At 45.6% G+C, this 27,641-nt stretch overlaps 1 protein-coding gene across 1 annotated transcript in view; it reads right to left on the bottom strand.

The window, feature by feature from the left end:
• Positions 1 to 813: 813 nt before the first annotated feature.
• The window catches only part of ELL (elongation factor RNA polymerase II), a gene marked incomplete at its 5' end in the record, with an annotated part of 61,560 nt that continues 34,732 nt past the window's right edge, over positions 814 to 27,641 (bottom strand). The window contains 10 exons of the mRNA XM_014938171.1: positions 814 to 1,523; positions 2,501 to 2,545; positions 3,472 to 3,643; positions 5,706 to 5,772; positions 8,760 to 9,261; positions 13,233 to 13,329; positions 16,591 to 16,715; positions 20,415 to 20,668; positions 23,761 to 23,924; positions 24,543 to 24,664. Coding sequence (XP_014793657.1) covers positions 1,419 to 1,523; positions 2,501 to 2,545; positions 3,472 to 3,643; positions 5,706 to 5,772; positions 8,760 to 9,261; positions 13,233 to 13,329; positions 16,591 to 16,715; positions 20,415 to 20,668; positions 23,761 to 23,924; positions 24,543 to 24,664 — 1,653 coding nt within the window. The remainder of the gene's footprint in view (positions 1,524 to 2,500; positions 2,546 to 3,471; positions 3,644 to 5,705; positions 5,773 to 8,759; positions 9,262 to 13,232; positions 13,330 to 16,590; positions 16,716 to 20,414; positions 20,669 to 23,760; positions 23,925 to 24,542; positions 24,665 to 27,641) is intronic.

Raw genomic sequence — 27,641 nt, 5'->3', positions numbered from 1 at the left:
AACAAAAATCACAGAATCTTAGTGGTTGGAAGGGACCTCTGAGATCATCGAGTCCAACCACAAAAAAAAAAAAAAAAAAAAACCCAACAAAACCAAAAAAAAACAAAATCAGGAAGAAAGACTGCACCAAGAAGCTGGCGAGATAAAGCCCAAGAGTGGAAATGACCCGCCTGGGAAAATGCTACCTTACTTCTCTCACGCTCGGGCGCCCTGTTCTGAGAGTGATTTTGCTGCTGCTGCTTCTTTGGAGGAAAGATCAAATGAAGCAGTTACAGCACATATTCACGCTATAGGCCTTTATGCAATACCTTTTGTATTTTCCCCAAAATGTTCTCTTTTTTTTTTTTTTTTTTGTACAAAAATAGACCATAGTCTCATTAGCAATTAATAAAGTTGGCTGCCTCGGTATAAAATTATAAAAGTCAAAAGCCAGACAGGGCTCAACCTTCCCGGCGTTGGGAGGTGAAGGGGAAGGGGGCAGGCAGCTGGAGAGGCCACTGCAAAAACCTTTACCCTTCCAAAAACCCAAGCAGGTGGAAAAAAAAAAAAATAATAATTGGGTTTTTTTAGGTTGGTTTGGGTTTCTTTTGTGGTTTGGGTTTCTTTTGTGGTTTGGGATATTTTTTTGTGTGGGTTTTGTTGTTGTTTTTATTTTTTTTGTTGTTGTTTTTACATAAAGGATCCACCTCTGCACTGCACCAAGCCCTCAGTGCAGATCCCTGGGGCTGATCCTCATCCCCTCCTACTGACACGACCGCCTGGAGAGCGAGCACACACCGGAGATGACAAAAGCAGGACCAAACCAAGGAGAGCTCTGGGTACGAGGTGTATTTTAACGCGGTGCCATGGGGAGCAGACAGCTTGCATACCAACAGTCGCAGGTGCCAGAGAAGGAGGTAACCTAGCAGCATTCCAGTTCCTCACCATTTGAAGGACAATTTGTAACCCAGCAGACCCGGGCCAGGGGTAATTACACTTCATGCCAAACTTTTAATCCAGGAAAAACTACTGATTCTTAACCTTTGGGAGCTTCGTTCACTTTAGGCAAGTTTTCCCTCAAGTGTCAAAACGCTGGCTTCAAATAAGCAGAATATATTTTTTTTTCTTATTTTTTTCTCTCTTTTTTTTTTGGATTTTTTTTGGGTTTTTTTCGTTTTTTCCTCATTTCTTACATCCTGACATTCAGAGAGGCTAAAACTCAAGAGGACCGTGCCGGGCGTTGGGCTCAGGCACGGACACGACAGATTCGGCATCGTTAAGAAATCCCCAAGTTCTTCAACCAGGAGGAATTAATGCTCGTCTCTGAAAGGAATCTTTAAGTTGTATAAAAGGGAACGTAACGTCCAGGTGACTTTTGTTTTTGTTTTTTTTTTGTTTGTTTCTTTGTTTTTGCCCTACCCAGTCCGGATCAGCGCCAGCTAAAACTGCTGTTGGTCATACTCTGCTATCAGTTTTTTAATGTGAGCCAGTTTGTTGTGGAGGTATTCGCAGCGGTTCTTCTCTTGGCTGTAATTGGGGTTAGTCTGTAAAGAAAAAAAAAAATGAATAATGCAGTGATGGAAGGTAATTCAGAACTCAGTGACACCTACGCTGAACCCAGACGAGGTTATCAGACCTCAGAGTATGAATATACGACCCAAGAATGAAGTTTTTTCAGCCAGAGGAGTAAATGTCCCTTTAAAATGGACTTATTGTGGTCAAAGGAGGCAAAGAATAAAATCCCTTTCCATCAATATCCAGCCTCAGAATGGGGAAAGGGGTGCTCAGCCTGACTGGGAGCAGCTGGGACACAGGCTTGAGCTTCCAACGAGCATCACCTGCCCCCTCGTTAGCACTAAATTGTGCAAGTCTGGGAGCTTTAAGACAAAGACCAGCTTGCAACACACAAGGAATCTCTTCCAAAAAAGCTCCTAAATCCCTCAGGGACAAGAGGGCTCAGGGAGATATTTGTAGATTTGAAAAAACAAACCCACCCACAAACCCTACCTCATCCAGCTAAATCATAAATCCCTCCAGTCAACAACTGCTGCTCTCCATATACATACAGAGATGTAAAGTCTCCTGCGTGCCCCACACACCAAAAAAGCCCCACTGAGCCCCACAGGGGACCACGTACCCCAAGTGACTCAACACTTGGAGACTGAACCCAAATCATCCCCAACATCCCAGCAGAGCCCCAGACCCGGAGCATCCCGGTATCACTCAGCCCCAGCATCTGAAACACAAACTGTCCTTTCCTTGATGGGATAAAGGCACTAATTTAACATGTTTTGTTCTTGCCAAGCCCCTATGGCAGCCTCGACTCCCCCCAAATCTTTTTGGGATCAGGGAAGGATCGTTTTTTTGGGACAAGCTGGAGCTGAACAACGATCTGCCACAAAGCTGCAGAGGCTGGGCTTTCCCTTGGCCCGTACCCATCTCTTTCACTCCCAACTAAGGGCACCACCCAAAAGCCTTTTTTGAGGCCAACTATTTATTATTTTTTTTTTTTTTTACGTACCTTTTTAATTTTCCGATATTCCTGTAAAATTTGATCATGGATGGTCTAGAAAGGAAAATACAGCTTATTATTTTCAAAAGAGCTGACGGTTCTGCAACCCACTGCAGTAGGCAAGGGTTTACTGATGGCTCAATGTACATATTTCCTCCAAATATTGACCAAAATCCACCCCCTCCATGACTTCCCCCCCGTGACAGCTACAACCAGCCTCACTGACTCCCTTCCTATACTGGTGCTGACACCAGCAGCACTGGGAGGATCAGGCCCCATTCCCCAGCCCTGAGAACTACCTGCGACAGGCACCTGGGCTGGCAGGATAATTGCCATTTCCTCCACACAGCTCAGACTCATTTTTCCCCAGAATATATAAAAATAATTCAGTGAGGAACGACTGAATTTCTCCAAGAGAGGGGGGGGAAGGCCGCAGCACAATAGGTGCTCTGTAAAAATCTGTTTGTAATACTCCGTGAGACTTAGTTGCTCAAGATAATGAATAGTTAAAGCTCTTTTAAAATCAGTCTGACAAGTCAAATAATGCTACATTATTAAGATCAAAGATTCCAGAGGAACAGATGACCCCGGACTAACTCCCCTTCCAGCCCTGATACGCTCCCATATGTGCAAATATGAGTTTGCTGGCTGGGATACACTAATAGCTTCCAGCAGCTTTTGGCTGAAGACGCCAATTGTCTCACTGAGGCCTTTCCTTGTCAACAAGTACCGTGATGTGTGCTCCAGCTTGAAAACGAAAGAACACAGAGCTGTTTTAAGAACACTCCACAAAGCTGTCAGCTGGGTGCACGTTCTGCATCCAGCCCTTCTGGGCTCTGGGGCAGCGCCTTGCAGCCACCGACCCATCCCCACCAGCCCCAGAGACACCAAACCGATGAGTCGTAGGGTTTCCACTCGTAGAACTAGCTCGGAAAAAATAGAAGGAAACAAAAAACCACCAAAAATAATTCTGTTTCTACCTTATATTCTTCAGAGCCCTGCAAAAGCTGCTTCAGCTTGGCGTCTAACTGCGTAAACCGTCGCGTTATCCTCTCTATCCGGGCGTGCAAGTCCCTGTACTCGTTGTATTCCGCGTTGAAGTCGTTTTTGTAACTCTGACGCTGCTCCGAAGAGGAAATGGCCGCGTATTTTCTGGAGGGAGAATCATTTTCAGTTCATCAGTTGAGTAAATCTTCCCTCCAGAAATCCCCCTCCAATGCCAGAACCAGGGTGACACATCTACCAGGTGATGGCGTTTGGAAACCAATACAGCCTCTTAAAATTGGCATTATAGTAGAAGAGAGGTGACTGTCAGGATTATTGCCTTGAGTTCTGCGTAAAACAAGACAGTGTTTGCTCCCAGAACTTCCTATCTGAGCCAGATAGGGTGGAATATGCAGGTACAGCAAAGCCTGGGAGCAGCTGGGGGTGTAGGAGGACATGGAGATAGCGCTGCTACAGCTTTTCTAACTCCTGCTGTCCCGCAGAACATGGAGTTCTGCATCTGTGCCAGACCTTGGAACAGCAGGAATACGATGCTTCCAGTGTTAAGAGTCTTTAAAGGAAACACAAAAAGCATTCAGCCGTCGTTGCAAAATGCTCACAGTAGGACTGGGTGGCAAAGGCAGGAGGAGAAACCACATTGAGCAGATCGAATACGTCCCCCACCACCTCCTGGAGACTCCCAATGGGAATCCAACACGAGAGCTCACGCTTAACAGATGCACCTTTGAGGCCCTCTAAAAATTATTCATCTCAACAAAAAGCCATTAAACCGGGAATTTTGCAGAAAAGCCCAGCAGCTTTTTTACTTTCTGCTGGTAAAACTCATCTCTTTGTAGGTGACAGCTCTAATTTGCCACCTTACTCCTACACAAACATGCAGAAGCTTATGGACTTAAAAAATTAAGGGAATTGCTCTAGGCAATCCTGCTTCAGCAGGGGAGTTGGACTAGATGATCTCTATGGTCCCTTCCAACTCTAAAATTCAGTGAAATTCAGTGAAAACTTCCACCCCCTTAACCCAAATGCACTCAGGCCTTAACAAACCGATTCCTTACGAGGGGTTGGTATAAATAATCATCTAAACAGGACACACTACTCTGAAATAAGGAAGTTGTTCTCCCTGGTATGAAACATACACCTCCACGATCAAAACAGCAGTGATTCTTATAATTTAAGGAGCAGAACACAATCAGAACAATCAGATTGTGCTAAAAAGTGTGACAACAGACCTTAGAGGAGTTCATAAACCTTACAGGATTTCTCTGGAGATGGACCGAAGGGCTGCAATATCCCTTTTTAGGAGGGATCAGCATATCCTTTGTAAGAAAAAAACCCCAAAACCAATCTGGCCACTTGCATTGCTCTGAATGGTGTCAGAAATGCCAACTCGGAGCGGTTTGTACGGCTCATACAGCCCAGCAAACCCATGGGTTTGTAACCATAAAAAAGCCCTATACAACTTCCAGTCAACTCCAGTGCCTGCTAGGCAGAGCCAAGAGTGGATGCCTCCTCTTCCTCCTGCTCTTCCTCTCAGCCCGGAGTTGATGGCACAAAAAAAACCCCAGGTGGAGACGTGCACAGGGAACATCACCCCCAGCTACGCTCCCTGCTATCACCCGCCTTTGTTTATAACAGGTTTGGCTTTATGCAGATTTTTGGCTTTACACGCGGGGATTTTTGTGCTTCCAGCAGACGAGTAGATTGTTTAATTAACCTCAAGGGGATCTGATTAAAAAGTCAAGAGGTGAAACAACTCACATCCTAACCCACGGGTTATAACCTCCCCAACGAAGAATGTTTCGCTGGTTTATGCAGATGATCTTGGCTCTGAGGAGGGGAAGAATTAGCTAACCTCCCAAAATCCTTTCTTGCCCCGTCTTCCAGAACATTAAAGCACATCATTTCCTCTTTAAACTTCCCAACATGGAGATGTTTAATCCTTTCAAGGTATGTAATATTTCTTGAAGTACTTTACCAATTGGTTTATAGGAAGATAACCTTGAACTGCACAAGGAGGGAAAGAACGGATCTGATACCAAGTTGAGTCTCAGGAACTATCTGCAAAGTTGGATTTACTCTTTTTTTTTTAAGCCCACCATACACAGTTCTATCAAGTAACAATAAAGTCCAACAAAAATCCCCAGTACGTTGCGATTTTTAGCTTGAAACATGATCCCAAAGTGATGAAGCAACTGATAAATATACTTACAATAAATAATCTGGCATTTCTGAAGTTGATGTTGGTACGCTAGAATTATTGCATGTTCCGTTTAAACCTGAAAAAATAAAAACTTGTTTGTAGGCATTCTTAAACCTTAAAGCTCTAGGCAATTAAACTTCATAAACATCTGCAATACGCCGTTTATCAAGTTCTAAAGGATTTCTGGTTTGCTTTGAACTGACAGAGATAGAAGATCTACAATAACCGTTCTGTGATTCTATAATAAGGTGGTTGAAACTTCAACGAGATCAACATTAGCCAATGCACTGAGCAGCAAAAAACCTTCATTTAATTGGTTTCTAAATGCTGCCTGCAGAGAGGGATAACGCTGCTATCACCACAAAACAAATTTACGAGTCCAGATGAGCAGAAGAGAGGAGCTGAGCAAGGTGCACATTTCTTTTCTCCCTATTCTACAGCGCACAGATTCCTACTAGTAATACTCCAGGTTCAGATTCCTACCATTAACACCCCAGACTCCTACAGGGCACAACAAAGGGGTTTATAAGGCATTCAGCTTTTTCCTCACCCAGCCCTACTGCCCTGCGGACAAAACAAAGTGCTCTCTGCTCTGAGAAGTTGAAGAAACACGAAGGGAGCAAGGCTCAGTGAAGAATATTTAGATATTTAGGAGTTAAGTGAAGGGATCGAAGACCTGAGGAGGAACAGGATTCCCCAGACCCCATCCTCAACCTAAACCAAACACTGCCTTATTAGTTTGGCTGAAGAAAGCAGCTGGATACAGGTTTGAAAGGGGATATTTCTCATAAAATGCATATTATACTGAATTCCCCAATCAGAGAGTTGACTGCACCCAGGGGAAGGCAGCAAAATAAGAGGCAAGGGGAGAAGGCTGCAAAGGATTTAAATCAACCGCTTTGCAGAAGTGTGTTCTTCTTTCCTATTCTTTCTGAGCCTGTTATTTAGAGCCAGCAGTTCCTAGATTTTGCACTTTCCCAGATGCCCAGGACAGGGAGGTGTGAGCTGAGCCCCATCTATCCCCACACCCCTACTTTACAATCCCTACTCCAGAGAGACTGCAGGGAAATGCCCACATAATAAACACAGGCATGGAAAAGCAATCACCTCATTCTATCTTTTAAAAAGTTGATTTTTCTCAGAATTTCCCCAGAAAAGCTCTCCTGAGCAGAACAGAATGGCAGAAAACTTGTGTTGTTTAAAGATCTCAATCTCAATTCCTGCTGGAGATGTTTGCAGCCAATTCTGTTTTCACCCCTACCTGGCCACCAGCGTTCAGAATGCAGACCGTGAAGGATGAAGACCATGGGTAAGGAAGATCGTGGAGGAGAAAGGGAGAAAAACCAGTTTATTTTGCCTGTGAGTGCCACCTACTGACTGCTGGAAGGACCCCAAAAGTCCCTCCAGCTGCCTCTGGAACAAACCTCCCAGGAGAAACTCTGCTTCCCCGCAGTCCCTGGCCCGAGGGGGACAGAGGGAGGGCTGCCAGCGAGAGGAGCAGGACCAGGGCCCACGCTGTCCCCATGAAATAAGGGGAAAAAAAAAATAAATCTCCCAATTGAGATGCAAAACTGGCTGTCCAGAATCCAAGCAGCCACTGACCACATCCTGTTTATGATTACTCCCAAGTCCAGCTCGGATTCGTTACCTCGCATACATCAGCGGTGCAGCAGGAACAAACCCCGACTCCTACTAATTAACAAAGAGCCAGTCATTAAGCTGTTTTGAAAGCAAGAGCAGAAAAGGTGATAAAAGGTCAGCAACTTCATGGAGAAAGAATTCAGGGTATTTTGGTATTTATAAGAAACACTGACAAAAACTTACATCCAGAGAGAGAGAGTGTGGCTGTGTATACCCACTGCCATCCAAGACATAAGACACATGGGGAAGAAAAACAACATTCACAGAAAAAACTACAAAAATTAAGATCGAAGCAGAATTAGGGTCTGAAGAGCGTGGATCTGTGGTGCCACACAACGATCAGGACCATGGATGTAATTAAAAAAATCACTGCTGAGCAGTCAAAATGCCTACAAAGGCTGTGGGGAAGGCGAGAGCTCAATGCCCTGCAGAGCTCTCCCTTCCCAGGAATTCAACAAATGAGGTTTTTGAGTTACTGACCCTTTTGAGTCAAAACTGGATGATTTTCATGCACCAAGAAGAACTTAAGGGTCAGAAAGTAGTAATGGGGCAAAGGAAAACAAGATGGATCCAAAAAAATATTTAACAAGGGATAGGGACTGCGATATCCACAGAGGCTGCAGGGGAAATCTCAGCGCCCGGGGAGTTGTAAGAAAGTGTAAGGAAAGAGCAGAAAAGAGGAAAACTGGTGAAGGAATCGATGGGATTAATCACCATTCTCTGCCCTAACTTCTAAGAGTATGTAGAAGTGAGGTAGGACTGACTTAGAAACACACTGGTTTGATGGAAGACATTTTCATCGCATCTCAAAGGGCCAAAGATTCACTGTTGTGTTAACCCCCAAACCAGAAATTCAGAGGATGAGGGATACAACAAGGAAGCTCTTTCAGCCTGAAAGAGCTGGTTGTTGTACATTGCTCCGACAACATTTATCACAAGACTTATCTCCCATCGCTTCTGTACACAATATTAAAAGCTTTTGTGACTAACTTTTCATTACTGAGTTAAAAATCAATAGGAGAGTCATCACAATACCCAACACCAGCAGAAGAGCCCTAAGTAATCAAGCAGCTCTGCTTTTTTTTCCCCCGACACATCTTGATGTCTGCCTTTCATCCCCCACATATTAATCCGACTTTTAATTTAACGAGGAGAAACATGACACGGTCTGAGGCAGGTTCCAAGCAGCGTGAAAGGTTAAACAGGAAAAACCTGATATCCTCTTTCGAGAGGAAGCACATTTGGTGATTTGTAGGTAGGGACAGAGCGATATTATTTCGTTAACCACACACACACACACGGTCTCTGCAAGCGGAGACGCCGCCTCCTCCCTTCCCCAAATGGATTTAGAGCAGAAATTATACACAGTCAACACCAATATTAGCACAAACTGTCCAGGAGGACGCCTCGGCCCGTACTCACCTGTGACCTGTTCCTGGGGAACACTACCTAAGTCAGCATTTTTTATTACTTCACAGTCCTGCTTCTCCTCTTTGCACTTCTCTTCGCTCTTCTTCTCCTTCCTCTCCTTTTCCTTGTCTTTGTGCTTTTTGGATTTTTTCTTGCTTTTGACGTACGAGCTGCAATTGTGCTTGCTCGTTTGGGGACAGTCTGTGGGGAGAGGATGAGTCAGTCTGTCGGTGGGCTCCGGGTTGTCACAGTCTCTGCCGTTGTGGGTCAGGTCGTTGCTGACATCCGAGAGGGGATCGTGAGGCCTGGGCAGCTCCAGCAGCGGGAGGTTGGAGCTGGAACTCACCGACTCGGGCAGAGCCGGAGGCAGGGAAGGGGCAGGGGGGGGAAGGTCCTTCCCGTTGGAAGAATTCACTTTCCCGTTGAAAGTAGGTTGAGTTCGATGAGCCAAATGTGAGATCCTGGGCTTTTTGTTGGCCAGGGGATCGATAAACTCCAAAGGTTGGGATCGTTTCTAGGGAGGAAAAAGTTTAAAAAAAAAAAAAAGAAATCTTGAATTAGCCAAAATTTGGGAGGCTGTTACCACTAGGTGGTGGTGCAACACCAGAGAACCAGGAAATATCCCCAGAAAAAAGAGCTCTGCTGGCAGTGAGAGCTGCCAGCAAGTGTCCCAGCTCAAAGGCTGCTCCTGGGCACAGGCTCCAGGACCACAAGGTCCTACAGAACCTCATCCATCCCTTCCCGACAATCCCGACAGCCCTGGAGCCCGCAGCAATTTGGGAGAGCTTAGAGAAACCCACCATCATATCAGCAGTTATTGATCTCCTGCACTATTCTCACCATGGCCATGCAACCCAGCCTGCTCTCGATGTGTCTCAATTCAAATCTAGCACTTTAGAAGTAAAACCCTGTCCTAACCCTGTCCTTTCCCTGTCCCCATCACTTGGCAGAGAATGGAAAGCATCATAAAAAACCATCTGTCACCTCTTCTGGTCGTGGCAGGACATTTAGAGCACCTCACAGTCCCTGAGAATGAAAGATGTGCTGAGATTGGTTGGACAAGATGATCTTTAAGGTCCCTTCCAACCTAGAAGATTCTGTGATTCCGAGATCTCTGGAAGAGGGAGGGATTCCCAAGTTCTGCATTTTGTTCCTGACTGATTTTACCCACTCTGTGGTCAACAGCTCTACCCCCACAACCCCACTCCTTCCTCTTCTCCAGAAAGAGGCATTTCCCGGAAGAGATTAGAAAATGGCAACTGTTCCAAGTTCTCAGAATTTAAGGCAAAAAGAGGACGTTTGGTGCAGTTTTAAAAGCCACGTCACATGGGCCAACACAATCTGAGAATCCCTTTTTTTTTTTTTTCTAATAAATAAGCAGTGCAAGAGAGAGAAGTGGTTCCCAATGTCCCCATCAGCCCTGGCTGGGCTCGGAGAAGCTCTGTGTGCCCAGGGGCTGTGGGTCAGCCTGGGGAAGCTGCAGCCTGGAAGAACCCATCCATTGGGCAGGAGAAAGAAGAGCTCAAGGCAGATCCTGAACTATGGCTCAGTCCAGCTAAAATTACTTGGGAGAGCCATGAGTGCAGCAGCGTGTGCCTGCCCGGGCAGCAGGAACCGGGAGGAAAGATGATTTAGTGCCCAGAGGAAAACAAGCAACAGTTCCGGTTATTTCTTTTGGATATTTTACTATTTTCTTTACGTCTCAGGCCGGACTGCGATGTGTTTGCAAAGGGAAATTTTGTTCCGTCGGAGAAACGCAGCTGGATGCGCGGCCACTCTGCCAGGGAGCCACCAATTGACCCCTTCCCCCCCCTGTAGAATCATAGAATGGTTAAAAGTTGGAAGGGATCATCTAGTTCCACCCTCCTGCCCTGGGCAGGGACACCTCCCACCAGCCCAGGTTGCTCCAAGCCCCCTCCAACCTGCCCTTGAACCCCCTCCAGGGATGGGGCAGCCACAGCTTCTCTGGGCAACCTGGGCCAGGCTCTCACCACCCTCACAGCAAAGAATTTATTCCTAATATCTAATCTAAATCTCCTCTCTCCCAATTTAAAACCATAACCCTTTGTCCTGTCACTGCACTTCTTGACAAAGAGTCCCTCCCCAGCTCTCCTGGAAGCTCCCTTCAGATATTGGGAGGCTGCTATGAGGTCTCCTCTGAACCTTCTCTTCTCCAGGCTGGTTATTATTTCTCTTTGCTAATTCCGGGGGTCTCAAGGGCACGGGGGTCTCAAGGGCACGGGGGTCTCAAGGGCACGCTGCTCAGTGGCAGGAATCCTTTCCACCTGGGAAGGTAAGGAGGCAGAGGAGCTGCTGGAGGGACAAGGACAGCACGTCCAACCGGCTTTGCAACATCCCCAGCAGAACAGCAGCAGTGTCCATCTCCTCACCCTGCCTGCAGGTCTCGGGCAACAGATTTGAAAAGTGCCACCTTTTACCCTCCTTTCTCTAAAGCCAACACACACCAGCTTCCCTGGTGTCACCTCTCTGGTTTGAGGGGTACGTGCCCGTGACACCACCTCTGCCAGGCTTCCTTGGAGTCACCACACCAAGTTATTTTTTCTCCTTCGCCTTCATTCCCCAACTGAACTTTCTCAAAATATTGAAATATTTTGCATTCCACACTACCAAATCCCAGTCTCCTCTGCTGGGATCTCAACCATCAGCAGGCAGCCCTCCTCTAAATAGCAACTACAGCTATAGAGTATCCAAAAAAAAAAAAAAGAAAAAAAGAAAGAAAGACTGCTTACAAGAAAAAGCTGTCTGTGGTTTGCTGCCTGACACCAGCCACGGCAGAAGCGCTGCTGGAAACATTTATATTCCATGTTTGGTTGCCCCTGTTTTACCAGCATTTTCTAGATCCAAACCAATCAACCACCCAAAGTTTCTACTGGGTCATCTCAAGAGATCAAAAACATCACAGAATCACATGGGGTTGGAAGGGACCTCTGGAGATCATCTCCTCCAACCCCCTGCCAGAGCAGGGTCACCCAGAGCAGGTCCCACAGGAACGTGTCCAGGTGGGGTTTGAATGTTTCCAGAGAAGGAGACCCCACCACCTCCCTGGGCAGCCTCTGCCAGGGCTCTGCCACCCTCAAAATAAAGAGGTTCCTCCTCATGTGTGGTGTTGGGGGATATGAAGGGGAGAACTTTGCAGAGTAGGGTTGATGGTTGGACTCGATGATCCCAAGGGTTGTTTCCAACCTGAATGATTCCATGATTCTATGTTTAGGTGGAACTTCTTACACTCAAGTTTGTGCCCATTTCCTCTTGTCCTCTCACTGGGCACCACTGAAAAAAGCCTGGCCCCATCCTCCTGACAGCCACCCTTTCAGTATTTATAAGTGCTGATCATCCCCTACAGACCTTTGTATCTTTCAGAATACACACAAATCTTCCTGACACCCACCCTTTCAGTATTTAAAAGTGTTGATCATCCCCTACAGACCTTTATGTCTTTCAGAATACACACAGCCACAACGGAGATGATTTTTCCAACCTACATTTTTTTCAGAATCAGGTTAAGAAAAACACAAGACCGGCCTCTTAACAGAGTCGTATCTTTCCAGGCAAACTCAAAGGAAGGGGCACGTTCTTTATTCACCAGGAACGTGCCCACAGCAGAGCAGGACAGGATTTGGAATTAAGCACCTGGCAAACAAGTTGCCCAGTTCTTGTTGTGAACGGAGCATTGCCTCCCTCCTCGCTGCCAGAAAGCACATAATTTCTTTACCTGCTAATATTCTTTGCCACTAATCCTCAGCGCGTCTGTCCAGACAAGTAGGCATTACACATTCCATTGGCAGGAGGAGAATAAATACTCAACTTGTCTGGGCTGACCCACAGCTGAGAAGGGAAGCTGGTATTTCACAATGCTTGCAAGAAATGCCTGCACGAAGAGACACTGGGAAGAGCAGGGACAGACCCTGCTTAACACACAGGGCAAATGCAGCTCCTTCCCAGTTTATTAGGATGGAAAAAAACCAGTCAAAATGTACTTTTCACAGCTCCACGCACCAGCATCTCAACAAATCAAAGAGCAGACCAACCTGCCCCTGATCTGTCCCAGCAATTAGGTTGCAAAAGGTCAAGGTTTTTAATAACTCGACTGTGTTTGGGAGCTGCTTATTACTGCTTCGTTCCAGTCAATTATTAGTAATGAGTAAAACACAAGCTCATTCTCCCAGGAACTCCAAGAGGGATGCAGGCACTGGGGATGAAAAATGTAGCCCTTAAAACTAAACCTAAGACATGCTCTCAGAGATCCTCCCCATAGGCCACATCCAGGAGAAACAGATGCTGAAGAAGCCCAGAATTAGACTCTAACTTAATAAAATGGGGAAAGAAACTCAACCCAACCCCAAAACTCAACCCAACAATCTCTTGATAGCTTGGCTGGGACCCTAGGTCCAGCTCCCAAACTCCATGGAGAGAAGATGGAGCCAAGGGCTGGCTCTGAGCCCCCCCTGGAGAAGGATCACCTACCTGAGGAGGAGAGCTGGAGTTCACGGTGTCTTTTGGTGGACTCAGGGAAGGTGCTTCTCCTTGAAAACCGCTGCTGTTCTGCGGCTGACAGAGTTTCCTGAAAAACAGAATTCCGGGGCTGTTCCAATCCCGTGCCTGACAAGCCAACAGATGGTATTTCAAACCTGCCTGCAGAGCAAAGAGCCTTTTTGGGGGCTCAAATCTCCTGACTGCTTGAAGATGCCACCAAAGCAGCTCGTTCAGGCACTTACAGCTTCGATCTCGGACAAAATCTGGGAAGAAATAACTACTACAGAGTAATATCAATCAACAACAGAAGATAATTGCTTATCTCTTTCTTGTCTTCCCATGATTTTGGGGATTCTCTAAATGGAGGTAACACCCCGGTGTGATGCTCTGCAGGGAGGGAGCAGGCTGAGCTATCAGACACCCGAGAGGATTCCCTAACGAGGATGGAACTTCCTTGCTGACAGTTTTGCCTCTTTTCTCTTGAACCGGTGACATAAATATTACAACAAATGAATTGCAACCTTAGAAAAACGATCCATATACAGATTTGGCACTTGAAAGCGTAGAGGAGGTATCTGTTCCTGCTACTGATTGAAATACAGCTCAATAAGCATTTAAACTAATTTCTGCTGACTTTGTCTCCCCCAGTTAAAATTGTCTTCACAAGAAAATTCAGCAAGGCAGCACGCTCTGAAAAGGGGTCAAAACTCAAGCTCAGATGTTGGGAGAGAAAGTTCTCCCGCTCATTAGGGCCATTAAAACAACATTTTGCAGAATAGCAGTCCCTTTTCAGAAGGAAGCCCCTCTGGGTCCATGAAAAAGCAGGATTATAACAGGAACCATTACATATGGTATTATTGGTCCACCAGGATTTACATTTAGAGCTTCATAATACTACTTTTGAGTTGCATCATGCAAAATAGCACTACTCTGGTGAGTATTTGCAGTATTGGACAAACAAAAGAAACCTCTTGTCACCAAAAGAGGTACAATGCAAGTCATTCTGATCACATAAGTGTGGAAATTCACGTTCAGGCTGGGGAATCTCCTCTCCCCACCACCCCAGGGGCTCTCTCTCTCCATCTCCAAGTAAAGTTTCCCAGCTTTGCCCTGCTCTCCTGACACCGGGTATTAATCACCCAGGAAAAACTACTCTTGCATCAAGCTGCAGCTGTCAAACTGGAAAAAAAAAAATAAAAAAAATAATAATCAGGGTTAAAGGTTTTAATAAAGTAGCTCTGCAGTCGTTTAGTCACCAGGCTGAATGACCAAACATCTAAATTCTTCCCCAAGAGGCTATAATCAGCTTTAAAGCGCACACATATTTTTCAAACATTGGGAAGATTATTTCAGAGATAAGGCCCGTGACTTTCTACAAGGTTTTCATGAACCTCGGGCCGTGTTGTGGCAACGTTTAAGCCCCTGAAGTTTCACTGCCGTTTTGGCTTCAGTCGCTGCTTTGTTTAATTTTATTTAGAACAATCTCAACAGCCAGGGATCGACTCGAGTAAAACGCTCGGAGACTGTGAAAACAGGAAGGGGAAGAGTGAGATTCCATCAACGCCGCAGTGAAAGTGGCTTTTTTGGATGCTGTTTGGCTGGACTGAGTAATCTTGTCACATCTACTAGGTTAATTATGGATTTAAAAAAAAAAAACGAGGGGATGAAAGACAATGACTTTCAATTCGGCGCCTCTTGTAAGAGAGGAAAAACTTTTCAATCCAACGATGAAAAAAAGATGGAAAACACAAAAAACCCCAGTGTTATATAGTTATATAGTTTTAATATCTGCAGATGTGCCAATTATTGCAGCCGATGAAGCACAGAGTGGGGCAACTGGACCTGAAAACCAGGAGGACACCCAACAATTGGCTGGATCCAGGCAACGGCGCGGCCGCCGCAGCCGGCGACGTAAAGCCCTACGTCTGGTGCCTGTGCCCTTTTTGTGAGTGGTTTTTTTTTTCTACTGTCTTCAACCCTACATGTTTTTTCCATTTTGTAGCCTCATTACCTGCGCTGGCTGAGCGGGGCTTTGTTTGTACAGTTGAATACATCCTTTCCAAGGTCTATTTTTAGACCTTCGCATAACTGAATGCCACAATTCTAGAAAAAAAAGCAGTAAACATGGCTTTCTGCGGGGAGAAATTAACTTTTTTTTTTGAAAGCCGTAAAGATTGCATGGCAGTTGTATTTTTCCATTTAATTATAATTCACCATCAAGGCCATTTAAACGAGTTTGATTTCTCTTCAGCGTGCCAAAGCACTTCCAGTGCAACTTTCTGTTGGTTTAACAAAGTCCCATCTCCAGGCCAACTGCGCCTTCAAATCAGGGAAACTGTTCAAACACAGCACGGTCTACTTCATCTTAACCCAAAGTGCTGTGAAATAAATGGCAAAAACAAGTGGAGTAAAATCTACATTACAAAAATAAGGACCGAGTCAGTACAGATGCACTGAAAACCCAGAGAGGGAAATATAAATGATCAGAGAAGGTTTTTTTCCTCTAGAAACTGGGGAGATACGTCTCTATCCCTGCTGCCTGACAGCCAAGAGCTCCTGAGAGGAAAAATATCTGTATTTTCAGGAAAGAACAAGAGGACAGGTGTCCCTTGGACATTGAGAATTGGACAATATGGGCAGAATCAGCACGTGTTTTAGGGGAATTCTCTCTAGAGAACCACCTCCTGCTTTTTCAGGCATCAAACCATCAAACCTCAATCTTGCGGGACGATGGTGCTAATAAACAGAATTTGCAACAGAAATAAAAACCCAGTGACCAAATGTTGGAATAACACTGGGAATGAAGCAGTGAAGTCTCCCAAGCCAAGGGCTCCAGAGGGACGGGGACATCCAGAGGAACAGGGCACAAAAGTGGCCGAGCAAGACATTGAGGGGACGTGGCTGCAGAGTGAGGTCCCTCTCTCCCTGCCTTGAACAAACACGGCACAGGAAGGCGTGCGCGAGGAGATACGGCGAAAGGAAAGGAGAGTTTCAATGGAGACTTGGAACTGGCCACATTTGCCTTAATCCATTCATCTCCCAGGATTTTAAACCACCATTAACTTTTGAACTGCACCAGCTTTTGTTCCCTTCTCCAGGTTTTCCCCCCCTGGCTTTTAGTGCAATGATTTAAAGGCAGCCTGGGTCGACCTGAAGAGCGCGTCCACTTTGACGTTCGAGTTTAGTAACTTCTACAACTGCCTGGACAACAAACAGATTTATGTTCAAGTAAATCAAACACTCCACTTACCATTGTTCTACTGACTTCAGCTACCCCGATTTATAGCAACTGACCCGGGGCAGTATTTTCAAGCTCCAGCTGATATTACAGAGAAGATGGAATAATTACCGAACGAGTATCCTCTTCAGCAACTGCTGATCTCCTTCAGAGTAGCCAGGCCAGTCCTTCTGCACTTCTTTGTATACACAGTCTTTCAGTGTGAAAGTGCTGTCCTTGGCACTCAAATTTGCCACCTGAAACAAAAGTATTTTGAAAAGAAGAAAAAAAAACAAAACAAAACCAAAATTGTTAGGGTTTAACCTTGGCACTCAAATTTGCCACCTGAAACAACAGTATTTTGAAAAGAGGAAAAAAAAAAAAAAACAAAACCAAAATTGTTAGGGTTTTTAATTTTCTCACTTGTTCTAACAAAAAAAATATCTAAGATGAAAGCAAACCAAAATTGTTAGGGTTTTTAATTTTCTCACTTGTTCTAACAAAAAAAATACCTAAGATGCAGGCAAAAAATCTCAGCAGTTGGTAGGGTCAGAGAACAAACAGATTTTATACTTAATTTCCTAATTAGTCCAGAGAAGTTGTGGATGTCCCATCCCTGGAGGGGTTCAAGGGCAGGTTGGAGGGGGCTTGGAGCAACCTGCTCTAGTGGGAGACGTCCCTGCCCAGGTCAAGGGGTTGGAACTTGATCTTTAAGGTCCCTTCCAACTCCAACTATTCTAGGATTCTAATTATTTGGCTTATTTAATCTAACTGTGCCTTCCCTTTTGCCTTGCCATCGCACCAGTTTATTATGAGTTTCCAAAGTCTATCAAATTGGTTGGACTCAATGATCCATGGTTGGACTTGATGATCCCAAGGGTCTCTTCCAACCTAGACGATTCTATGATTCTAAATTTACTGGGGAACTGTGCCTTCCCTTTTGCCTTGCCATCGCACCAGTTTATTATGAGTTTCCAAAGTCTATCAAATTGGTTGGACTCAATGATCCATGGTTGGACTTGATGATCCCAAGGGTCTCTTCCAACCTAGACGATTCTATGATTCTAAATTTACTGGGGAACAAGTCAGATCTAAAGCCATTATTCAGCCTGGACAGTCAGGAATGGCACGACATCAGTTTGGGGGTTATTTCCAGGTATTTCCTTACTTTGGAACAGGCAGTGAACTTATCGTACCCGTCCCATAGCTAAAATGGTGCAGTTTTATCAGCTGATAGAGGGACTCCTGCGGCGAGAGCTTAGTTAACGATTGCCAAGGAGATAATTTCTCCCTCAGGAGCCAGTGAAAGAGGTGACAGAAAAGCTGCTTTCCCAAGGAGCAGCGAGGAGAAGGTCGTGCAGACACTGCTCAGTGCCTTGGGATCATCTGCTGGATTTCACGGAGGAGAACTTCTCCCAGGACAACTCCAGGGCAGGAACGAAACCTGTGATTAGCAGCTTATAGCCCAGGCTTTTACAACAGAGCATTGCACCCAAACAGGGTGCTGTGATTAGCTGGGGGCACTTGCACCAGTGGCTTTTTGACATTTGATCCAATTCCAGTGCCTGTAGTTTCCCCCCAAAACTCTGCCTGGTGCCTGCACGGATCGGAAACACCAATGGAATTGGCAGGATTGGATTAGAATGGAAACAACTTGTTGAGAGTTTTCCCACTTTAATCAGTCTTTCCACGGATTGACTGAAAATTTAACTTCTTGCTGCCGGTTACATGGCTGAAAAATACAAGTTTTCCCACTTTAATCAGTCTTTCCACGGTTTGACTGAAAATTTAACTTCTTGCTGCTGGTTACATGGCTGAAAAATACAACGTCAGCACAAAGCAAAAAGCCCCAGTGAAGTTTTCAGAGGTACTACAACATCTTGGTGAACCCTTCTCATGTGAGTGTAGAGGACTGCAAGCTTAGAAAGAAAGTAAAGCCCTAAATTTGTCTTTAATAAAGGGATAAGGAGGCAGAGGTGCCAAATGTGATGCCCAAAGCTGGGCTGATCCACTGGCAGAGCCAGCAGCCGCGTCCCAAACCCACTGCTTCAGCCGCTCCGTTTGATGAGCTTATTACACTCCAAATTAGAAGATGCTTTTATTCAGGCAGTGGAGATTTTGTGCATCTGTTTAAGGATTAGTGTTCTCCATTGCTCGCTCCGTTCAGGAGACCCTGGTGCTTATGTATCTCTATGACCCACGCACAGAAAGAGCCTCAGAAAAGCAAGTGCAAAGTCTAACTGAAGATGCTGTTAATTCTTCTGCTGCTGCTTTAGGGAGACTATGTCCTAGTATTAAAAAAAATAATAATAATCTATGAATTTAAAAGCAAAAAAGCTGCAGAACTAACACAGCAAAGCTCTCCTGATAAGCAAAAAAAAAAAGCACAGTTATCAGTTTACATGACGAACACTTTGTTTTTCCTTTCAGTTCTGTCAGCTTTCCAAAATCCTGAGCCAAAATACAAGAAGAATTTGAGCCGTGTTTTACATTTCGATATCCCAGTAAACATGCCCAAGAGACAAAAGCAAAGCTAGGTTCTTTTTTTCTAAAAAAAAAAAACCAAAACAAACTCTCTGAGGATCTCTCTGCTTTCTGCCTCCTCCTACAGAGGAGGAGACGTCGCTCGGCAAAGCTGGGAGCCCAGGGAGAGGAATAACTGGGATTTTCTTTGGGAAGAGAGTTGCTCCCTCCTTGTTTTGCTGCTGTTGGACTCCGTAAGCTCCACCCCGGGGCCTCCCAAAAATAGAAACCTTGCAAAATGAGGCAAAAAGGCCAGCAGGAACACAGAGTCCTTAGGAGAGATGCAAGAGTACAATGAAACCCACACCTAGACGTATTTAGACATGTAGCTTTAACGCAGCCTGTAATTTTTAGCTTATCTGTGTCTGCTTGTGGATGGGAGCCCTGGTAGTGCTGAAAGGAGATTAAAGTTTACAAGCAATATATTTACAGCCAAATCAGCATTTAGGCCAATCAGGCCGACACTGCCACTTGCCTGCCAGGGGTTTGGAAGAGCATCAATAAAAGGTGATTATCAGAAATGGCATTTCTAGTATTAAACCTATTTATAGCATTCAAAAGGGTGCTCGTAAGAATTCCAGCACCGCAGGAAAATGAAGGGCTACGGGATTAAGGGGAAGGAGTAAGTTGTGCCAGCAGTAACTCCATTTTCAATATGACCTGATCCGTGCCCTTGGACAAATTAACTCCTCATTGTCTCATTCTTTTCAGCTACGGAAAAGAGGAAGAAAAAAATAATCCAATAGAGAAGAGGGCAGCTGCAGCACTTAAATAAATATCCATGATGCGTTCTGCGCTGCGGGAGCAAGAAAGGTATTTACTGCAATTCCTAAAATGGCACCTTCACCATGACTCAAAGTGTTAAGGACTGATTCAGCTGGGAGACAGCTCTCACACTTGACACACAAATAATACACTTTGCAAGGAGCTGCCTGATCTTCACGCGGAACCAGTTGCGCTTCTGAGCAGGAAAGGCACGGGGCTGAGCAACACAGAGATGTAAAGCTCAGTGGAGAGGGACATATTTTTTCCTTCATATAGGAAACGTTACATCTATGAATATAAAACATGTTCCTTTATGTCCATGTTAATATAAACGCATAGGTTTATAGGTTATAACAATTCAAAGTGCTCCTAAATGCTCTGTTAGATAGTTCTCCCCGTGAACCACCAATAATGTTTCTCTTAAATGGACTGATCTGGTGAATAGAAGTCCCACAGCTGAGTTGTGGACACACAAGAGGTTTCTGCTCTCTCTAGCAACAATAGTGATGCAAATTGTCACCTTCTGTCGGCCATGGCCTTTAGAGAAACTTTCAGCTGCAGCTTTGAGACACAGAGATTACATTCAGGCTGATATAGCAGGTACCACCCTTCCAAGAAGATGTTTCTTGGAAGAAACAAGAAATCCTTGCCTCCATCAGGGTACAAACCTGTTGCAGAAGGTTGTCCAGCAAATCCTTGTCCTGCTGAGAAAGTCCATCCTTTTGCAATCTGAGAATCAGTTCAGGTTTCTTGTAAGGCTTTAGTGCCAGTAAGTGCACAACCCTATCTTTGAAGGGCCTCTGAGAAATGGCACTGTTGCCTCTCTTTATTGCACTGGCAAGGTTGACCGGCGTCGGGCGCTTCCTGGAGGGAACGGCGTCGGAAGCTCCCGGTGCAGGTTTACGCACCTGAACCTTTTTGCCTAAAATAAAAGGAGAATAATGAACTGCAGCAGCCACCTTGCAAAGGCCAACCGGTCTGTCAACACCTATCCAGGGCTCAGTCCACCAGCTGAAGTGCCACGAGATGACAAGGAAGGACAAACACAACCAGAGCATCCCCATCCCTTCCCAGAACCAGCATCCCGTGAGTTTTATGATTCCTGACAAGCTTGTAACAAGTAAACAGCAACACCAAGCTCTGGAAACCTGAGCATTATTGGCCACAAGCTCACATAAAGCTCTCTTTGTTTGCCAGCTTTTCATTTATCCCAAGTGCACGGATCCCCATGGTTAATCTAACCATTTCCCCCCCCTCCTCCTCCCTATGAGAAGAAAATTCTGCATTATTATGTAGAAGAGTCGAAATATGGAGTGGAAAGACCAGAACTGGTCAACGAGTGGCTCCCCGCTGCTGATCTCAGCAAAAAAAGCTCCTCCAGCAGATGTTTCTGCTTTTAGAACAATAGGAACTTTATGGGGCTGGGTCCACCTCCCTTCCCCCCCGCCAAATCCAGCCACATGAATGGGGTCTAACGCGGAGACATGGGCCTATTCATTAGCACGCTCTCTATTCTCATCAAATAACCCCTTTCCACGTTGGGGTAATAACCTCTTCCCCCTCCAATTACATTTACATATTGGGGAGAACATCAAGCTGGCTCAAAAGTTCATCTCAAGACCTCGGAGGCAGCTCCCTCCACTCCACTCCACGGCAAACGCGGTTCTTGGTCTCTGACAGCATCATACAAGAATTCATTTTTCCCATTCCTGCTGGAAAACAGCTTTAACTAGAACCCTCACACAAGTTCCCACATCGCTCACTGAAGCACAAATCGAAGAATTTCACTATTTTGACTAGAGAAACAGGTCACAAAGGCAGGTTCCTGAACACAACAAACCAAAAAAAAAAAACATTTGGAGGTTCCAAGGTCTGATCCAGGGAGAAGCAAAACAAGAAAGTGACCTTCGCTGGGACAAACAACCTCACACAAGTTCCCACATCGCTCACTGAAGCACAAATCGAAGAATTTCACTATTTTGACTAGAGAAACAGGTCACAAAGGCAGGTTCCTGAACACAACAAACCAAAAAAAAAAAACATTTGGAGGTTCCAAGGTCTGATCCAGGGAGAAGCAAAACAAGAAAGTGACCTTCGCTGGGACAAACAACATCCAGCATTTACTGCAAGAATTTTGGGGGTTGATTTCCCAGCGTGGCAATTCTCCACTGCTAGGAAGCGATGTTTTCAACTGAGTCATCTGAAGATACTGGTGATTGTCTGCAGTGTTTATTTGACTGAAATGCAGATTGCATAACCGAGTCCCCATTTCCTGGCTTCTCGTTACGCACCACGCTGATGCAAGCAAGTACGACCCACCAGCAGCAGGGCTGAGTTAAGGAAAGAGGGAGAAAAACAAAGGTTCACACGTTCAACGTCCCAAAAATCCAGAGGTCAACTAGACTCTGTTTCCAGAAACAGGACAAGAGAAGATTTGTCAGCTTTCTAGAACTCCCTTCCCTCTCGCCAGGTCGTGAACAGCAAAAAACACATTGGGGACATTTCCACTTAAGGCTGGAGCCAAAATGGGCAATGATAGGAAAAAGAAAAAAAAAAAAAAAACCTGAGTTAAGCCAGAACACAAAGTCTTTTAAAATATTTATACTTGTGCTTATATATAGATGTTAGCACACACATATTTAGTGTGTGTATAAGCACACACATCCCCCTTACAGACATATGAGCTATCTAGTTATGTATGTATTTGTTCCAGTGTTAGTGCACATCTATACTGCTCTGTTGATCTCCAATTTCAACATTTCATATAAATTCTTCCCCATCCGAGCTGCCTGGAATGACTCCAGTGATGTTTTAAGTGCTGAGCTCCGTGTTACTGTGGAAATGTGGGGCCAGCCTTCTCCCCCCAGCCCAGCCTGACTCAGCTGCTGGTGCTGGCACCCCAAAACCCTGCGTGTCCCACAGGAGAACCATCCCTGCCCGGGCTCTTCCTTCTTGGATCAGAGCTTTTTCTTAAAGCCTGACATCTTATATACTCAGCAAACGCTCCACTCCACCGCGTTTGATGTGGTCTTGCCTCCATTTCACAGCGGCAAAAGTTTTAGCAAAAGTATTTCCAAATCAAAAGTTTTCTTTCATCTTTCCGGGAAGCAATTTGCTTTGAGAATCTTCTCCTCACAGCCTAACAACTTCATCCACTTACTGTAACGTTCTCAAATATAAGCTAAACAAAATAATCTTCTAGTCTACAGGAAATCAATGCATTTCCTTCCTGATTACTATCTTATTTCTCAGCTTTGAGCGCTTGGCTGATAAAACAATGAGTCAGGGTCAGCTCTGCATTTTGCAACTCACCATTCTCATCCCAGACATCCTCTGAGAAGAGAGTGGCTACAGATCACATGGGCTGCAGAAAAAACAGAGGCTCAAAAGTGTAAAAAAAAAAACCCAAACCCCAAAACTCTGCTTTCTGATTAATCTTTGTGCCCTGAGTTTGTGAGGAGGCTGAGGTTAAGCAGGGACCTGAGCCCCAAAATCCTTCTGGAGCCCAGTGATATTTGCCAAGGTTGTATTTCCTTCCCTAAAATCCTCCTTCCGTTGTCACAATAAGGTGGTTTGGTTCAGGTTGCTGTCAGAGGCACCACTTCAGTCTCTTTCTTTATTAAGATGAGGGCTCTGCTGTCTGCATCCTGGCTGCTGCAGGTTACAGTCCCCAGCACAGGCACACACCAATGTGTGACAGCTTTTTAGCTGATTCTGTGAAGAGCTCGGCCACTTCCGAGGGATGAGCAGTGTCACCCCAGCATCACCCCCTGACAAACACCAAGTAACACCCCAGAGTGATGTGACTGCACACACACAGCCCTCAAAGGCCACACAAACCCCACCACCGATACCCTGGGGTGAAGATGGAAGCTGTGAAGAAGCCCCAATCCCAGGAGAGGAGCACCCTAATAAATCAAGGAGCTACCAGATACTTGTTAAAGGCAAACAAATCTCAGCGTTTGACTCCAGAAGGTGGGGAAAAGATCCCCCAAAATCATATCTGGTGCTTACCTACGTATCTCCCCCCAGGTTTAATGACAATGGCGCTCCGGCTGCGAGTCTCCTCCTCGGCCTGTGCCATGCTTTGCCTTGCCTTCTGGTAGGAATCGTCCGTCGCACACACGGTGATTTTATCCTGGATGCTTCCCAGGCAATCCAAATGGATATTGCCATTGCTGCAGAACAACCACAGAATCATCACAGAATGGTTAGAGTTGGAAGGGACCTTAGAAACCATCTAATCCCACCCCCTGCCCTGGGCAGGGACACCTCCCACCAGCACCAGGTTGCTCCAAGCCCCCTCCAACCTGGCCTTGAACCCCTCTCCAGGGATGGGGCAGCCCAGCAACCTGGGCCTCACAGCAAAGTTCTTCCCCAGATCTCATCCAAATCTCCCTTCTTTCAGTTTAAAAGCCTTAAAAGAAAGGCAATGGAAAAGGCACTCCCAAAACTGCAAAGTGCACAGCTCTGTCACTGGGGCAATAACTGAGGCTGTGTTATCTAAATAACAGGAGAGGCACTCCCAAAACTGCAAAGTGCACAGCTCTGTCACCAGGGCAATAACTGACCTGCGTTATCTAAACAACAGGAGGGGACAGAAAGAAGCTGAGAAAGGTAAAAAGATTATTCCATGAGTGCCTCCTTACCCAAACTGACACACACAAACAGATTAGAGAGACTCTAAAAAGAAAGCACACCTATTAAGTTTTGTTCAAGTTTGTCAAGGGAAAGATTCTACAGAAGATAAGGTTAAAAAAAAAAAAGGCTAGGTTTTCTTTCGCTGTACCACTCACCTAGATACATACTGCTGGATACAGTCAAAACTCCCTTGGGGGCTGTCCTTGCCAATATTTGAAAGATAAAATGTGAAAGTCCGCACTTCCGTGGGTCGATCAGGCCTTGGAATTGCGATGTGCTGTTTGGAAGGAGGAGAAAAAAAAAAAAAGAATATATTGGTCACTTGTGTAGCCCACACTAACACGAAATTCAGTTTTTCCTGCAGTCACTGGGCTTTTAGCCATTTTGTAACCTGCTCCGAGTAAAGCACGTGGATTCCTGCACAGGAGACTAGAAAGGATTTGAGTTAGCAAAATTCTATGCACTGAAAACATACAATAACAGAGGTGGAGAGATGTAAAGGAGAGCTAAAATGTCAGCTACGTCTGCAACAGGACAGAGATCTGAGCCGGCCGCTTGCTGACTTTCAAAGGGGAGCCCACAATAATCTTGTTCTAGGAATCTGACCCAATTCTATTGATTCAGGCTCAGAACGGACTTGCTACCACTGTTTATATTCAATTTAAAACACTTGAGGCTTGTTTCTTTAGAATTAGTGATCCAGCACTAAACATAGTACAAGCCAGGTCACTAGGTAGCATGCTTATTCTTTTTTAAGAGATTATAATTCCATAACGAGATTTCATGGCTCACGGTTGAGTGTGACGCTGCTGCTAAATTAAATATTTAATCAAGCATTAAGTGTGCTCTGCAGACGACTCCACAGCAATCTGCATTGTTTTTTTTTTTTTTCTCTCCCCTCCCCATTCATTTATCAAAAGGGAAACTGCTTCCCCTCCGCCTTCAAGATCCGACAGAAATCTCAGCACGCCAGCTCTTACTATCACATCAATATTTGATAATTAAGATGGCTTCCAGAAAACGAGACAGGAGGAACATCAGCTTCAACCTATTTTTAGGCTGGGCTCTACCACACGGGTTTATATTTACCCAGATTGCCACATATATGCACAAAATATATACGCCGAGCAAACCAGCCCGTGGCATCCGCGTGTGACTGTGCTCCATGAAAGGCCGGTGCTGGTACAGGAGGGTTTTTAGGTGGTTTCCCTTCAACCTCAGACATCCACAGCAGCCTGGAAACCCGGGTGCATCGGGGCCACCCTGCTAAACCACAGGGATGTGCTCAGAAGCAGCAGAAACGCCGCCGTGACCCTCATCGAGCTGAACCAGCCCAGAGTTTTCCACGTACCCTCCGTGAAGACCAGCTCTATCCTCCAGCCAGCCCTCAAAAAACAGACCTCCCCTTCTTCTGAACGACCAGAAAGAGACTCGAGGGATACAGAAGGATGGGTTAGTGAGAGAGGGCACAAACCCCTCTTCGCCTGGGTTTGGGAGATGATGCCAGATCTCTGCTGACTGGGGGAGGATGAGGAACATCCCCTGTGGCCATCGGTAGCTGGACCTCTTGAGATGAGCTGCTGACCAGGGATAGAAATGGGTCCTGGGCTGGAGACAAACCAATAATTTAGCCTCAAGCCTTTCTTTGTGATGTTCTTGACCTGGTCCAGAGAGATGGAAACAGTGACGCAGGTAGAAAGGGAGCTTTAGAAAGGGGGGGGTGTAGAGAAGCGGGGGTCGGTCTTGTCTCCCAAGTCACAGGAGATAGGACAAGGGGAAATGGCCTCAAGTTGCCCCAGGGGAGGTTTAGATTGGATATTGGGAAACATTTATTCACAGAAAGGGTTATCCAGCATTGGAATGGGCTGCCCAGGGAAGGGGTTGAGGGACCATCCCTGGAGGTGTTCAAAAGATGGGTTGACATGGTCCTCAGGAATATGGCTTAGTGATTTTTTTATTGCTTATTTATTTTTTTGTCAGAGTTAGGCTGATGGTTGGACTAAATGATCTTTAAGATCCCTTCCAACCTAGATGATTCTATGATTCTACATGGCCAGAAGCCCACCTTAGTCCCTGCTCTGGGCAGGGGGGAGAGCTGGGTTGAGGTAGGACACCTGCAGAAGGCAATGGAGACATTGTGTGCTTCTCCAAGGGTCTGAGATCCTCCTTCAGCTTCCCAGGGAGTGCGTGGGGCGAGCTGTATCCCAGGATGGGGATCTAAAAATACCTGGGAGAAGACCTGGTGGCCATTCGGGCAGCGCTGACCCCCCCGGCGTTGGCCGAGCCCCGTTATCTCCCTCTGCCAAACGAGTGCCGCAGCCTTGAGCCCTTAATCTGTCCCAGCACCCTCTGCCCCCACCCCTCTGGAGGGAATAAAATTCTCTTCTGCTTTACAGGCTGGCTGAGAATATGCACAAGGTGGCAGTTATGTAAACAGGAGATTCCAGGGTATTTTACAGTTGGCACCATCAAATCGCCAGGAACGGGGCAAGAAGGTCAACGGCAACGGGGCCCTTGAGCTCCCTGCACAGGTTTGGAAAATAAAATCTGGAGGATGTAACCAAAATATATATATATAATATTTTTTTTTCACATCCTGAAATAACTTACTTCCAGCTTATCATTTACCACTGTAAAAAAAACCCAAACAACAAAAACCAACAACAACCAGCTGCTCCGAGAGCCCAAACTTCAGGATTTTTGGAGTTTCTGCACCTTCTTCAAAGGACATAAAAGGAGACAGGAACCAGAGAGACACTTGAGCGTTAAATGGTGCTCGTTCCAGTACTGAAAAGTGTAGCATATGCAAACCGGCCGTTATCTAGGAATTATTTATAGCTGAAACAGAAGGTTTCTCAAGCCACCAAATCAGCATGGTAACTGCTTTGAGGCAGCCCTAATTTTGGTGCCGAGTATTACAGCAGTAACCATAGACACTTAAAAATAGCTCCCTACAGATGTGACTTCTGGTTTTGTGTGGGTTTTTTTTTTTTTTTTTCTCTCTTCCCTCTTTCAAGTAATACTCATCTGTGTACGGCTCCTTCGGAACGGCAATTTCACCTTCCCCTATTAATACCAGCACAAGTTCATCCCAAGAAACGGGGGGGAAACGTCATATTTTCCAATCACGTCAAAGTTGAGGCATCTTGTTCCTTTTAAGTCACATTTAAGAAAGTTGCAGGAACACACGTGTAGTTGGCACCTGAAGGGGTTTTCTTTTTTCCCCTCCCCAGTTCAGTTCTTCCCCCCCCCCC

The sequence above is a fragment of the Calidris pugnax genome, unplaced genomic scaffold, assembly GCF_001431845.1.
Source record: "Calidris pugnax isolate Ruff unplaced genomic scaffold, ASM143184v1 scaffold46, whole genome shotgun sequence".
Classification (NCBI taxonomy): Eukaryota; Metazoa; Chordata; class Aves; order Charadriiformes; family Scolopacidae; genus Calidris; species Calidris pugnax.
Note: the sequence above shows the minus strand (reverse complement) of the source record. Positions and strands in the feature narration are given on the sequence as shown.